Genomic DNA, 14128 nt, shown 5'->3' with positions numbered 1-14128 from the left:
AAATGTTAATGTTTTAGTGCATTTTATCTCTAATAACCATTCGCCAGGATTAGGCTGCAGCCTGCCTATATGGGAATATATGGGTATGGTGAATATTCAATGCCCCATTCTTCAACGACCACGACAATGAACTAAAGTTAACGTTTTCTACAGTGGCATTACTACGAGGGGATAGGGGCCCATATCCAAACGAAATATTTCTACAAATAGACCAGAGGAGAGTGGCAGAGTGCAGTGAGACTGCAAAAATTATTCAAAATTTTTGGATAATTTATGAAGATTTATTCTCTGAATGAAAGTGAGGCTGGCTGGTCCAGTTGTACGTCGACAACGGCGTGGCCTCTGCGATTTTTTCCTCGTTTGTACGTTATTTTATTTTATCCGCATTTTTAGCGGTTCCTTCGTCGCAAAATAGTGCACAAAACTTTAAAATGTCTAAAAGGAAACAGGTATGTGAATTAATTCAGTAATAGCTATTAGGTATGCAACTAAGGTAGTGAAATATGTGTCGGTTTATCGCTAAAATGCCGTTCTAGTTTGGTGGTGTTCGTCTAAACATCGACGAATTTTTCCACAATTTGGTGTGTAAACGGGGTTAAATTTTCACCAAGTTTTCGGCCATTCACGTTGCTTTGGGAAGGTTGTAAACATATCTTCAAAAATTGTGTAGTGATTGTGAATATTTTTAAATATTGTATTGTTAACTTGAAGTTTAACGTATATACAATTGAATAGTCGTCATCAGGAGATCTGGGCTTGCAGACTGAGACTGAAATCAGATCGAAAGAAAGTATAAATGAACGAATTATCAAATAATTTAATACATCTATATTCCCTGATGGCAGTCTGTAACTGCTGTGTAATGTCAATGTTGTATGTTAAATTTGAAAGTTTGTATGATGACATGTTAAACCTTTTCCCACAATGGATCTATATTAAATAACTTTCTTGTTGAATATTTGGTTTCATGTCAATGTGACAATGTCTAACATGTCAATTTTACCAAACTGATTGAAACAGAATGAATTAGTCAATGCAAATAAGGAATACAAATAATCCATCTTCATGCCTTTAATAACCATGCTCCTATGGTGAATGGTAACTAACATGTCTTTAATGACAGCTAGTTGCAAATAGCAATTTTTGACTATCAGTGATAAATGTGACACATAGAGGTACTAGCTAAGAAATTTGTGATATGGGTGACGTTTCTATGAATTCTACAAATGTTTATGTCATTTTTTCCCAACTTGAGATTGGAATTTTCCCATCACAACAGAAGATTTAAGCCATTTGCCAATAGACAATTTGCATGCTAGTCTTTGCTAGACTAACTTTTTGTATCTTCAGAATGAAAACGTCAATTCAGTGGAATGTGACGCTGATCAGACTACGGAGAATCAGAATGGGAAAGGATCAACGTTTGTTGTCACAGTGGTAAATGACAGCATACAGGGCATGCATGAATGGACGGAAGAGGAGACCAACCTTGTAAAAGAAGCAGTTGATGCGTAAGAACTTTACCTGAGCATATAGAGTGGTCCTTTAGATGCTTCCTTGTCTCAATAACACTGAAAATATTGGCAATGATCTGTATGCTAACAAAAACAATCAACGAGCAAAGTTTCTGAGTCACCTGTTTAATACCTAAATTTTGTCTATTTTAATTACCAAGAATATAATTGGTTTACAAAGTTTATGCCATGTTAATTCGTTCTCAAGATGCCTTCTGTGACTTGAGCAAGTATGAAGGGCAGACTATAAGGTGTACATTAACATCATTTTATCATTATTTAGTGATGGTGGTCAATATAATTGGGATGTAATAGCCAGTGCTGTACCATCCAAAGATGTCAATCAGGTTTTTTTCCATATAGAAACTCTTAAGCTGCTTTACATAGTAACATTTAACATGAAAAAGGTGAAACATGAACAGTCTCTTATATTTTCTCATATCAGCATTATTCGAAAACAGCTTTCCTTTAGTTTAATACTTGCTTTTCTTTGGGTAAACTGTAAATGAATGCATGATATGCAATGCATGATTGTATAGAACTTAATGCTTTCCTTTTTTGGACTGTTATTAAGATTCTGCTCTCTCTTCTAAGGTGAAGGCCTATGTCATGGGCATGCAACAGCAAGGTACTGTTTGTTTAAGTTAATATTGCATGGTAACTATCATGAAATGACTGAGTTTTCTGTAGTTTTCATTAGTGTTTAAACTCTGTCATGCCAACACACACTTTAACATATGAAAAACACTTGAGCAGTCCTAATCAGGCTTTAATAATCTAATCAGGTTTTCTCTTTTCCCAATTTAAATACGTCAATTTGAAGACACTCCTGGAAGAGATTTTTAGGCCATGTGTTCAATTTTTTATTTCTTTTATCAGATAACTCAGCTAACCAATCTGCCAACATCATTAAAGCTCCAATTGAGGTGGGTATTATTTAATGTATAAAAGAACTTCATGAGGTAGGATTAAAGTTCAAAAGTTGAAAAGTACTTCTATAACCCTACATGAAACTAACAAATGAAGAAATTTTTAACAAAGCCTGGGTCTACGCGCACTTCTCAGCCGTCGAATTAACTTATGGAGGACCATAGATAACAAGCTGATTTCATTGCCTTATTTATTGTTTTTATGCGTTCGAGCATAGATAATAAAAAGCTCTAAATTTATTTAATTATTCATGGTTCAACTTATGAGAAGTGCGAGGTTTGACATGCAGGACTAGATCAATACGTAGCTGGACCAATACGCTGTTGGGCGAGATTTTTCCCCTCAGTTTTTTCCCCTCAGTTTTTTCCCCGTGAGTGCTGGGCTGAGAGAAAAGTGTTATATAGAGGATGAACGCCTAAACGGTACATCCAACCGGTAGGTGGGTAGTGTTTAGGGGAACCTTGGATTGAGACTGCGGTATAACCAGCACAGAAAGAAAAATAGCGAGGATTACAATATTAAGATATATCGGCAGTCAAACGACAAAGCATCTGATGCAGTTTGTTTAAATTCAGATTTGGACAGATCTTGCTCAAAAGCTGACGAGTGAAGATGATAAAAGTGCTTCTGTTTGTTTGCCACAAGTAGGTCTCGTTTTCATATTAACACAGTCTCGTTTTATTGCAATGATATCTTTGTCCCAATAACAGCCCTACGTCCCAGGTACACATGCTTATAAGCTCATTTAGGCGATTCCTATTCAAACTGTTACTGTACATACAGGGCAAAAACAGTCAGTGTAGCTATAAAGATCTGTGCACGGGCTCCTTTATTAATTTTTTCACCTAGCCAGGCTATAACCTAAAGTAATTGAGCTGTAACCTAAATTAAATGAACTATGCCAGATCATTAATATAAAAGATTATCTAATGGATGGAGAAACTAAAATTTGCTGCACATTCATTTGCCTCAACTACATACACGCCGTTGCCATGATCCTCGGAGAAATTTTGGCGTCTGGGGCGAAAATCATTTCTAAGGAGCCCTTTCGATGCACAGGGAAAATGACTCCCTTCTCCCTGACTTTTGCCACATTTGTGGCTATACAGTATCCGTATACAGACCAAATCTCGACAATATAATAGTACTTATCTGCTCGTATTAATCTCTAAATTTCTAAAAATCATGAAGTATCATGAAAAATGATTAGCTGGCTGCATGCGAACACTGTCGCTTCGACGAGTCACTTCGACGTTTCAAACAAATATCTGTTATGGTACATTAACTACATTTGGTAGGGTGATGCATAAATGTTCTTTTAGATTCCTGATGCAATAGCGTGCAAGATAAGGCATCTCGCTATTCAATTTTTCACCTCTTCTCATACACAATCATATTTTAGCATGCTTGCTTCATGCTATAGTTATCAGTTGTTTGTTATCAGTTTGATGTGATGGTTAATCTGCACCATGTGCTTTAGCACTCTCCTCGAAAGGCATTTTTGACTAATGCATATTTCTTGTCAGCAGTAGAAACCCGCTGTACAAGTTCATTTGTACGGGTTGAACGTGCAAGCTCGTCTGACGGATCGAGATTCCAAGCGATACATGATTCTTCTACATCAGTCCCAAACTCGGTATTAACTTGTTGATCTTGAATTTTGTGGTGTGTTCTTTGTATATATATCACCACTATTTGAAGTAGAAATATCTTTCTTTTTGTGTTCGAACATATGCGCATACGTCCTTTTGCTCAATTCGGACATCGAATATGACATCGTCCTTTTGCTATCTACAAAGAAATTAAAGTTTTGCGGTTTAAAAAGCATATTAAGCCGACGACAAACCAGTGTGCAACATACGTGAAACATACGTTCTCCCTTTTGAAACAGTGGGCATTGCATCATTATATTCAACATTTTATCAGCATTCAAACTATGCTGAGTTTTCGTGAGAATTGCAGGCGTTTTAACGCGAGATAGCGACAAACGCTTTTAGATCTTATTACGGTTATTTCTGGAACCAGCATCATTTTCACATGCACATCTTATTTTTCCACTTCGTGAACTAGGTAAATTATGAACATTTTATGCTCGTTTGCCTTTTTTCAGGATGCGCTCAGATATGCACCTCGCCTCAAAGTATTGAGGAAATTTGATTTATCATGTCCTGATAAATCAAAATAAATTTTCAGCGTGAAAACCTAGCCAACATCGTATTTAGTTATTATCTTTTCTGCCTTTTTATAATCGTTACAATCTTCCCACGAAACACGTGGTCCACCATCCTATAGTATATAGGTATATACGGTAGTTTCTGTTCTCGTGTAGTTGCATTTCTGGGTGTATCCATGCATTGTGTTTTGTTAAAATGATCAATAATGTTATAATCCCAGCATAAAATATTTCACTTCAGGAGGAGATTTATGCAGTCCAAGCAGAAATACGAGAAATGATTGCTGATCAACAAAACAAACTAAACAAGTTATTCTCCAGCCTGCGAGGTATCAAGAGGACTGTGAAAAAAGCAAAGCGATTAAATCGAAGAAAACTTGCAGAACAAAATGCAAAGATTGATACCTTGATATCATTACTTGCTACAAACACTTTGCCAAACCCAGCGACATTGTCTCCCACTGTCGGTTCAAGTGAAAAAGACAAAAGCAAAAAGAAGATTATCCTGTCCACGACTCGTTCCAATGCAGCAGGAAAAGATGCGTTGGCGTGTTCAACAGCTGAACACAAGCAGATACTGCCATTGATTACAGTCAGTGGACCTACAGATATGGAGTTATCACCGTATAGCTTGGGTTGGTACAGGTCATTGCTATGTTTTTAAAGCAATTTACTTTACGTTTTTTGATAATACATATATATTCATTGCATATTCCATTGTTTAATCCTACTTTCATCGACGTATTTGCTGATTAATACGAATCTATATGTAACTAACAACATTTTCATCGTTAGTTCCTATAGGGCAAAATACGAATATAATGTTAACGCGACAGCAGTACAATGACGCGTATTATCGTGGTAAAAACATTCGAAGATTTGCTGTACGTCTGGCTGAGAAAATTTTTGGTTTGGATGTATTGGCTCAATCAACCGTTTCTGGCCAGCAGACAGGACTGGAAAAACTTGATGTTGACAAATTAAGTGCAATTCGAGGTAAGACGTTTTCGAAAACTATATGATTTCGAAAAATATTTTTTTATATGATTTCTCTACATAAAAGTAGAGTTTAAAGTTAACTTTGCATATATCCCGCATATTTCCATCCCGCACATGGTAATTACTCCGCCTGCGTATGCGCAGCGGAGTCTTAAAATGCCATTGTCTTTTTTCCTTTTCGTCGTTTTGGGCGACAGAAGTTGGTATTTCTACAGGTAACCCAAAACATTTTGACCGAGAAGCCTTGGGTTACACGGTCCACGGATGAATTAGGTACATAAGTTGGCATGCAGGCGAAGTGAACGCCTTGAGCAGGCGTCTTGTTAAGACTTGATTTATTGAATTAGATGCATGGAAACGCACGGTATGTCTATCTACCTTACTGCCCGGGGTCTAGAGTTGCATTCCAAGAGACCCGAACTAAGGAATCTCTTGATTACCTTCTACATTTTCTCGACTGTGTTTAAAATTAATTTATAAGTCATAAGGCAAAACGAATTTAAATTGTTTCTGATTGGCTGCATGTGTATATATTTCATTCGTTTTTGCAGTGGAGGTAATGTCTCGATTCATGCAAACCAGTACGCTGGATGAACGAGAGGCGAAATGGAAAGAATGTCTTCTCAGTATTGGTAAAAGATGTCAAGTATTGCGATCTGGTAGAGCCCTGAAGCAGGAACTCCTGAACCCAAGCTCTTCGTGCGACGATGTAGAAAGCTTGGCTCTGGTGCCAATTTCCAACGCAAGCGAAGAAAATACTGCAGCTCAAAGTATTTCCACCCCGGCTAATGTTACCCTGGAGGTCGACAAATCTTTAGGCGTCTCCCAAAAACCAACACCGCAGATAAACTTAGGTTAGTACTACATACTCAAGATTATTATATACTTGCCAACCTCATACCCAGGGTATATAATTAAATTCACTATGTGTGGCATGTTTCTAAATTACAATTTTGGTTGGGTCGTGTAAACTAGCATGATGATGTCATCAATTATTCGATTATTCAATTTCGTATTTTAGTTCCACTAGGAGGATCGCCAAATGTCCTCATTCAGAAAGAAGATCTGAGCGAAGCTGTCAAACGTGGCAAGAAAGCGACATTTTTAGCGCTGCGTTTAGCTGAGAAGGTGTTCGGCTATGACGTCATGCTTGGATCTACGATAACTGGCAGAGAAGGAACTGAAAAACTTGACAACGATAAGTTGATGGCAATCAGAGGTGGGCAATAGTCCTGTTTCCTTACATTTATGATCAATACAAGATAAAGGTATCTTTAATCCTGAAAATTTGGTTGACTGTTTGCCCTTATACTAAATTCCCATCTCAAAATAACTTGCCCCATGTACCTTTAGTTATTGTTATAGTGATGCTAGTTTGCGAAGACATAGTTCTTGCAAATTACCTAAATTACCCAAATTCCTAAAGCTAGATATAACGAACTTTTGATTTTTAACAGAGGAAATCGTTAATCGGTTCGCTCGGGAACAACCGATTGAACTACAAGAGGCCATTTGGAAGAAATGTTTATACAGCATCAGTACGAAATGTAAAGTTTTGAGAGCACAAAAGCAATTAAATCTGGGCGGCATTATCTATGATGATGAATACAATGAGATGAAAGAGTGTGGTGATCTCGACCTTCTAGCAAACGTCACGTGTCCTGAGAATCAGCGCGAAATACATAAGGCATTACTGGAGCAAGCAGGACATATAGTGACCAGTGAGGATAATGTTGCACAAGAGAGTGATGTGGTGCAACAAGAGGGCGAGATTGCAGGCCAGGGGGGTGATATTGTTGAACAAGAGGGTGGTATGATTACTCAAGATGGGAATGTAGTACAACGAGAAGATGATATTACTTCTGAGGGTAATATCGTGACTGCAGAGGATGGTGTTGTAGCAGGTACAAATCATATTACCGAAGATGAAGTGGCTATCGAACACGAACAGGAAGTGACTGCCACAATCCAGATTGACCAGTCAAACGGGTTGTGTGAACAGCCCATGCAAGTTGGAGAACTCGTTGAGCAGGAAGGGGCTTATGTTTAGCCAACATTTTACGGGACATCACACCCGGCAAAATTAACGAAGTGTACATAACATCATGTCTACTGTGAAATATTTTAGGTCTCTATTAACTAATTATGTAGTGTTTGCTATGTTGGTGATAATGATTCGTATTCATTGTACCATTGTGATTATTAAAAGGATTTGGTTATTACATTGCACTGCTGGTAACATTGCGTTTCATGGGCATTAAAAAAGTTTTTCCTTAAACTGTTCGCGCAATGCTAAGTACAGTACAACGAATATACAGTATTGTCATTAGGACGTGTTGCCGAGTTTTATCATCTTATAAAATCGAAATTATCGAATGGTCAGAGTAATGACCAAGAGCAATGATCACATATAAACATAGAACAGTCGGTCTTGAGAGTCGTACAAGGCTGTGAGACAATGGAGCGTTGATATGAACTGGTGTTTCTCCGGCAATCCCAAATACCGCACCACAATGGTGTATTTGCGTCCCTACTACGAACCTTACGAACTTTTAGAAATTACGTCGTACCTCTGATTTTTGCCACGGGTTGACGCCCTTGGCTGGCCTGCGACCTGCCTGCGACGCATTTTTATCACAGACCACAATATAAACTGGACAAATATACTTCTGCTGGCCTCTCTTATTTCCACCCTTATTCGTGAATCGTGATATTTGCAAGTTCCAGTGGCAAGTTCCGATCCAAGACCGAAATGATCAGACGAACAGCATCACATGCTATCGTATTTTTCTCACTTGTACTGTATTGTTCCGCTGCGAATATTCTCATTCTTGGCATGCCATTCTACAGCCATCTCTTTGGACCTGCGAACGTTGGTAACTCTCTACGAAGTCAGGGGCATAATGTACGTATTGCAATACCACCTCAGCTGGAGGAGAAATTAAAAGGTCATGGCGTTAAATTTTTGCTTTACTACTGCTTAGCCGACTTCCCAGAAGATTCCCTGTTGCGGGGTTCCATATTTAAGAGTTACTTTGCGACAACGTCGTTTCTCCAGTCATTGTATCCACATGCTGGTGGTACTGATATGAAACAGATAGTTCAAAGTATAGCAACCAAAATAGTTAAAGATGCCCAATTGCTAAAAAACATTAAAAAATTTAATCCAGATTTAATCCTTTTGGACTCTGGACCATCTGCTAGCATGTTGACTCTTATACCATACAAGTTAGATGTTCCATTCATTATGATTGGTTCAGATGAATTCCCTCACTGCACTCGTACTCCAATCATTCCAACTGTAATTCCATTTAAAAACTATCCTTATACAGACCATATGACTTTTCAAGAGCGAATTTACAATACTTTCATGGCTTTTCAAACATACTGGAATTATCCATATGTTAACTTGTCACTGATTGATGATTATGTCCCAGAGAAACCATTTATCTCACCAGTAGACCTTCAAGCCAAGGCAGAAATGTGGATAGTCAGTGAATTTAACTACAACCCACCCGCAATGCCTAATGTGAAACGAGTCAGTCATCTGCTAGATATCACATCCAAGCCACTTTCTCCAGAGTTGGAGCTGTTCCTAGAAAGTGCAGATAATGGTGTTGTGGTTGTCACATTTGGTACAGTTCTAACATCTGTACCATCTCAAATAATGGACAAATTATTAACTGCATTCAAAGAAACTGCATATAAATTCATTATCCAGAGCTCCATGCTGCAAAACAAGACTGATAAATTTTTGTTTCGAAAGTGGCTTCCTCAGTTTGATTTGCTTTGCCATAAAAAGACAAAGCTCTTTATTAGTCATTGTGGATCCAATGGCTTACAAGAAGCATTAATTGCCGGTGTGCCAATAATTGGCTTACCGATATTTGCTGATCAGCCTCACAATGCTGGGAAAGTTGTGAGAGAAGGGTTTGGCTTAAAGCTTAGTCTCAAGTCATTTTCTGTTGAAGAACTTGTTTTAACTATCAAGGAAGTGGCCACCAATCCTTCATTTAAAGCCAATGTAGAGAAAGCTTCTGCCATTTTGAAAGCTGAGAGAGTGCCACCTGTTGAAGAGGCAGCATTCTGGATTAACCATGTTCTCACATTTGGTGGTGATCATTTAAGGTCTTATGCACAGGATATTCCACTTTGGAAGTACCTTGGCTTAGATATTATAGCTTTCTTCTTAGTTCTCTGGCATATCTTTATTTATTTATTAATAAACCTTTTAAAATGTTGTTTATCACACTGCTTCAAAAGTAAGCAAAAAATAAAAGGTGAATAATGAGGTAGAAGGAGCCAGGTGGAAGGTGCCATATAAAATGTGTATAAATCAATGGCCTATATGGTGTTGATGCTCTAACACTTAAACTCAACACGTGCAAATTTTACAACTGACTGCTGAGGGGTATGAACACTGAACAGTGCCTAAAATAATAAATAGAGTTAGAACACACTTTTAGTCATAGGGTGCAGATTGGGCAATATATTTTATCAGCTATAAATTTCCTAGCAATTTGATGCACATCTTAGGAAATTTTAATTTTTATTTGTGGCCATAATATTGGAACCATTTGATACGTAACTTCATCGTGTAGACTGTAGTGGACGGGGTCTACTTGCGAATGCAAATATAAAACGCTAATACAAAGCCCCGCTCAATTCTCAAATATACATTAAACATAGTTAATTATGGAATTAAAGTTTATATAAACTCGGGAGTATTGCTTACATAAACATCGACATGAATCTTTCGGTTATCTCAGTAGATTTCTCATTTTGACGAGCACACGAAGCAACGCCGCATTAAATATTTCGACCTGGACTTTGTGCAATTTTTACCTTGGGACTCACCTAACAACCCCTAGGCCTAGATCATCTCCTACAGGTCCGAGAAAACGTCGTTTTGTTTTTTCAGCTTTCTAATGTTTTTTTTCGTAATTTACACGTAGCTACAAAATTTCCCTGCTGATAATCTGTTTTTCGAATTCGGTATAGTCTCGCTATAGGCATTCAACTAACCAAAAACAGGTTAAGAAATGACATGATTTTGCCTAATATATTTTAGCCCAATAATGTTTGTTTTTATTTTCAGCTTATGATTGCAGCTGCAGCGGAGTCTGTGAACACTCTCGGTAATACATTATTCGCTCGCTGCTCATATAATATAGCCATGCAGACGTATATAGTGGAGTGTGCGCACAGGCTAATATAGTATAGTATGCCATTAAACTTGTTGCCGAGTTGTTGGACTACTAGTGTCCTATGTTAGTATACTCGCTCTCACTCGTGCTCATAATCCGGGTAGACTTGTATAGACCTGTATAGACTGAGCGGAATGGGACGAAATTACAGGCAGGGGTAGGAACGAGGTTCCGAAATTGCCAAAGCAAGATATTTCTAATTCTCTATAGACTATTATAATGATTTATATTCGTTTTTACACAGTTAATGTTATTCATCGACTCTTGCGTAATTTAATTTGTCCATCTCTCTGCAGAAGCTGGTCAACCAAACTATGCTCAGATTTACTTGTATATCTCAAGTTTACTGAAAGGTGAAACTCCACCGTCGCTTCCCCCATTGGGTATGTGATGAACTATAAAATGTAAAGTTTGATCTATATTTATTATCATGCATAGATTTACTCTCAGACTTCAATATATTAATCACCCCATTCACTGCCATGAGCAGTACTTATACTAGCCTGGTTACTTAGATCCGTTTCAGAGGTCGAACTTTTCATGTGGCCGAACCTAATGCTAATGAGCTACAGAGCTAGAACTACTTAAACTATTTTACTATCACATTTTCTAGAATCATCGGTTGTGCTCTCGTTAATTCAAGATATCGTGAACAAAATAAGGACGAGTGATGTAAGTGGTCAAATGCATTACCTCTCCAACTGGTACAAACAATTTCAAAGTGAAAAGGAAGCTGTGCAAAAGAACGATAGTAAGCAAGAGACTCCACCGCAAACTAAGGTTCCACCAACTGCTAGTGCGGTTAAACGTACCTCATCAGGACGAATTGTACGACCACGAGTTGATCTTTCATTACGCATTAAAGAGGAAGATAAAGCAACAGACACTGAAGGAAGCGGCGAGGATGGACAAAACGATTCAAAAGAACATGGAAACGAGGTTAAAAATGAGCCTAAACCTAAACCCAGGTCAACGTCCTTAAATCCATTTCGTATCCCCGTTAATTTGCTTAATTTCAAACAGACACGAAGTTCGTTAGTAGCGAAGCAGTCGCCGAAGTAGTTGAAGTAGTTGGGTTTCTTTTAAACACTCAGAACAGAAGAACCTCAACCATCATGTTTTATCCGAAAAAAGCTTCGTTGAATCTCGGTTAAAGCTTCGTTGAGGCTTAAGTATTTTGTGGCCTGGCATTGTTAAACTTTTTTCGAAGCTGTTGAATATTTTTGTAACAAGTAACGAAGTAAACTGGTTGTATTTAAGTATAACCACAGCCCAATGGTACACCTCTGATAGAATTCCCTGGGGGCGTACAGTACAGGTGTGTGACACCCCTGACATGCCGATTTTAGTATCATAAATGATTAGTATACAATTTTGTCAACATTGAATGAGCCCCCGGGTGAGTGTTCCTTAGGGCAACTTATCTAATTTAATTAGGGCAGGTATTTCACAGCCCAGAGTAGCCCTAAAAATGAAGCATTAGACCAACAAAAAAGACCAATACTCTATGAAGCATAATTTTCTCACTTTTAATAATTACATAAGAAAGGTATTATTCTCATTTGATTAAATATGAGTACTTAAATTATTTACATCAAATATACTGTGTTACCCTGTTATCCATTCAATAAAAACTGGTGCATCCATGATTAGACATGGGCAACACAAATTACAAATATATATTCAACTAGAATTATTTCTGAAAAAACAAAGTTACTCTGGTTCAATGGAAACATCTTTGGCATCAGCCTTGCTTCCTGCCGGACTTGGAGTGCGTTCAGCTGTTCTTGGTGGTGGTGAAGGGCTATGATTCTTGCCAGCTTCCTGTGATTCAATTTTCTTGACAGCATTAATGTGTTTTGAAATTCCGATGTCCCTTTCATCAAATTGTTGTGGAATTGGTGATAATGGTTTCTCTGCATTTTGCTTGCTTGCACTTTTTGGTGGTGGTGAATTTATTGTCAAAATTTCAGCATCTGCAGTGGCAAACTTTGATTTTCCATTTGCAACTGCAGATAGTTTAGGTTTAGCCTTGCCATCATGGGAATCCCAGGTGCCAAGAAACCCACCCCATGGACATTTTTGCGACCGTTGCACACCTCCTAGCAGATGTCCTCTGTTGTCAGCGATAGGTTCTGTATAACCTTCAAGATGGGATGGTCGCTAGTAGAAGATAGTAAAAGAGAAAAAGGAACATGAATTACACATGCTACTTTTTGAGTTGATGCATGTGTAAATTAATTAACTCTATATACATTTTTTTCAAGTACTCAGCCCTTACTAGAATATCAGTAAAATTTTTGAATAGACTTATGATTTATGTGATGTTTTCTTAAGTGGAACTAACTGCCAAGCATGAAAATACTTAATCATGGTAAGATCATTCTAATTTCTTCAATATCATTTCTATATGATATTAAAAAATAAATTGATGGAACAATGGATCTTTTGGGTTTACACTAATCCAATGGATCAAATGTCTGCATGTAGGATTCCAAATGATCTTATAATGAGCAAAATCATATATCTGAATGTCACTTGGATTCCAAAGCATATTGCCGCAAGAGTACTACGTACACCCTGACGTGTTTTGAATTAAACCATACAAGATTTCTAAATATACCTCTTTAAACGTCGCTGGAATCTCCCAGTTTTGAAGTCGTTTCCCAGCAAATGCATTTTCGTACTGAAAAGTAAAACCAATGGCAGTGCATACAGTATGAAATTCGGAAGACGTGAGACGAATTAAACAAGCTCTATAGATGTTAGCTACTACACTGAAATGGTATTTTTCGTATAAAATGCTCATATACACACAATTTATACCTGATTGGCGCTGAAATTCGTTGCCATTTTGCCAAAAAAGTCCCCTATTTTGGCTGATAACTTGTTTAGTTCTACGGTAGTTGTGACTACAATAATTTGATACACATCTATTGCCATGGTAACAGGTTGCACGCGGGTGTTGACATGCCACAGTTACAAATTGAGCTCAGGAGTCAGGATTCCAAATTTTCGTCAATTTTCGACATTTCAAAATGTGATATGGTTATCTCGAAATGGTGAGGACAATAGGACGTCAGTGGGATTACATTCATGAAAACAATACATCATTTGTGCAAATGAAATCACATTTTAAAAAATTTCACTAAAATCGGGGATAACAGGCCTAGGATATACGTCCCATTTTGTTCGCGTCAAATGCATTTTAAACAATGGATAATCATATGATAATGAATCAATAAGGGACCAGTCATTATAAAAATTACGTACATTGGTGATAAAATTGTTATAATAACAAATAT

At 37.6% G+C, this 14128-nt stretch overlaps 3 protein-coding genes across 3 annotated transcripts; 2 read left to right on the top strand and 1 right to left on the bottom strand.

Moving 5' to 3' along the window:
• Positions 1-311: 311 nt before the first annotated feature.
• On the top strand, positions 312-7910 carry LOC114524772. Its single transcript, XM_028545951.1, has 11 exons — positions 312-449; positions 1351-1511; positions 1798-1861; positions 2109-2142; positions 2394-2440; positions 3020-3088; positions 4859-5252; positions 5413-5613; positions 6168-6470; positions 6638-6835; positions 7074-7910. Exons 1-11 carry the CDS (start codon positions 432-434, stop codon positions 7664-7666), a joined length of 2082 nt encoding a protein of 693 aa, XP_028401752.1. The 5' UTR covers positions 312-431; the 3' UTR covers positions 7667-7910.
• Positions 7911-8304: 394 nt separating this feature from the next.
• On the top strand, positions 8305-12345 carry LOC114524773. Its single transcript, XM_028545952.1, has 4 exons — positions 8305-8521; positions 10715-10754; positions 11120-11206; positions 11437-12345. Exons 1-4 carry the CDS (start codon positions 8369-8371, stop codon positions 11883-11885), a joined length of 729 nt encoding a protein of 242 aa, XP_028401753.1. The 5' UTR covers positions 8305-8368; the 3' UTR covers positions 11886-12345.
• Positions 12346-12388: 43 nt separating this feature from the next.
• Positions 12389-13730, bottom strand: LOC114524775 (protein Flattop homolog). Its single transcript, XM_028545953.1, has 3 exons — positions 13650-13730; positions 13447-13509; positions 12389-12986 (listed from the first exon to the last, which is right to left on the bottom strand). The coding sequence occupies exons 1-3, from the start codon at positions 13674-13676 to the stop codon at positions 12537-12539; spliced, it is 540 nt and encodes a 179-aa protein (XP_028401754.1). The 5' UTR covers positions 13677-13730; the 3' UTR covers positions 12389-12536.
• Between the last annotated feature and the right edge of the window lie 398 nt (positions 13731-14128).

The sequence above is a fragment of the Dendronephthya gigantea genome, unplaced genomic scaffold (assembly GCF_004324835.1).
Source record: "Dendronephthya gigantea isolate DGI-Jeju-01 unplaced genomic scaffold, DenGig_1.0 000032F, whole genome shotgun sequence".
Classification (NCBI taxonomy): Eukaryota; Metazoa; Cnidaria; class Anthozoa; order Malacalcyonacea; family Nephtheidae; genus Dendronephthya; species Dendronephthya gigantea.
Note: the sequence above shows the minus strand (reverse complement) of the source record. Positions and strands in the feature narration are given on the sequence as shown.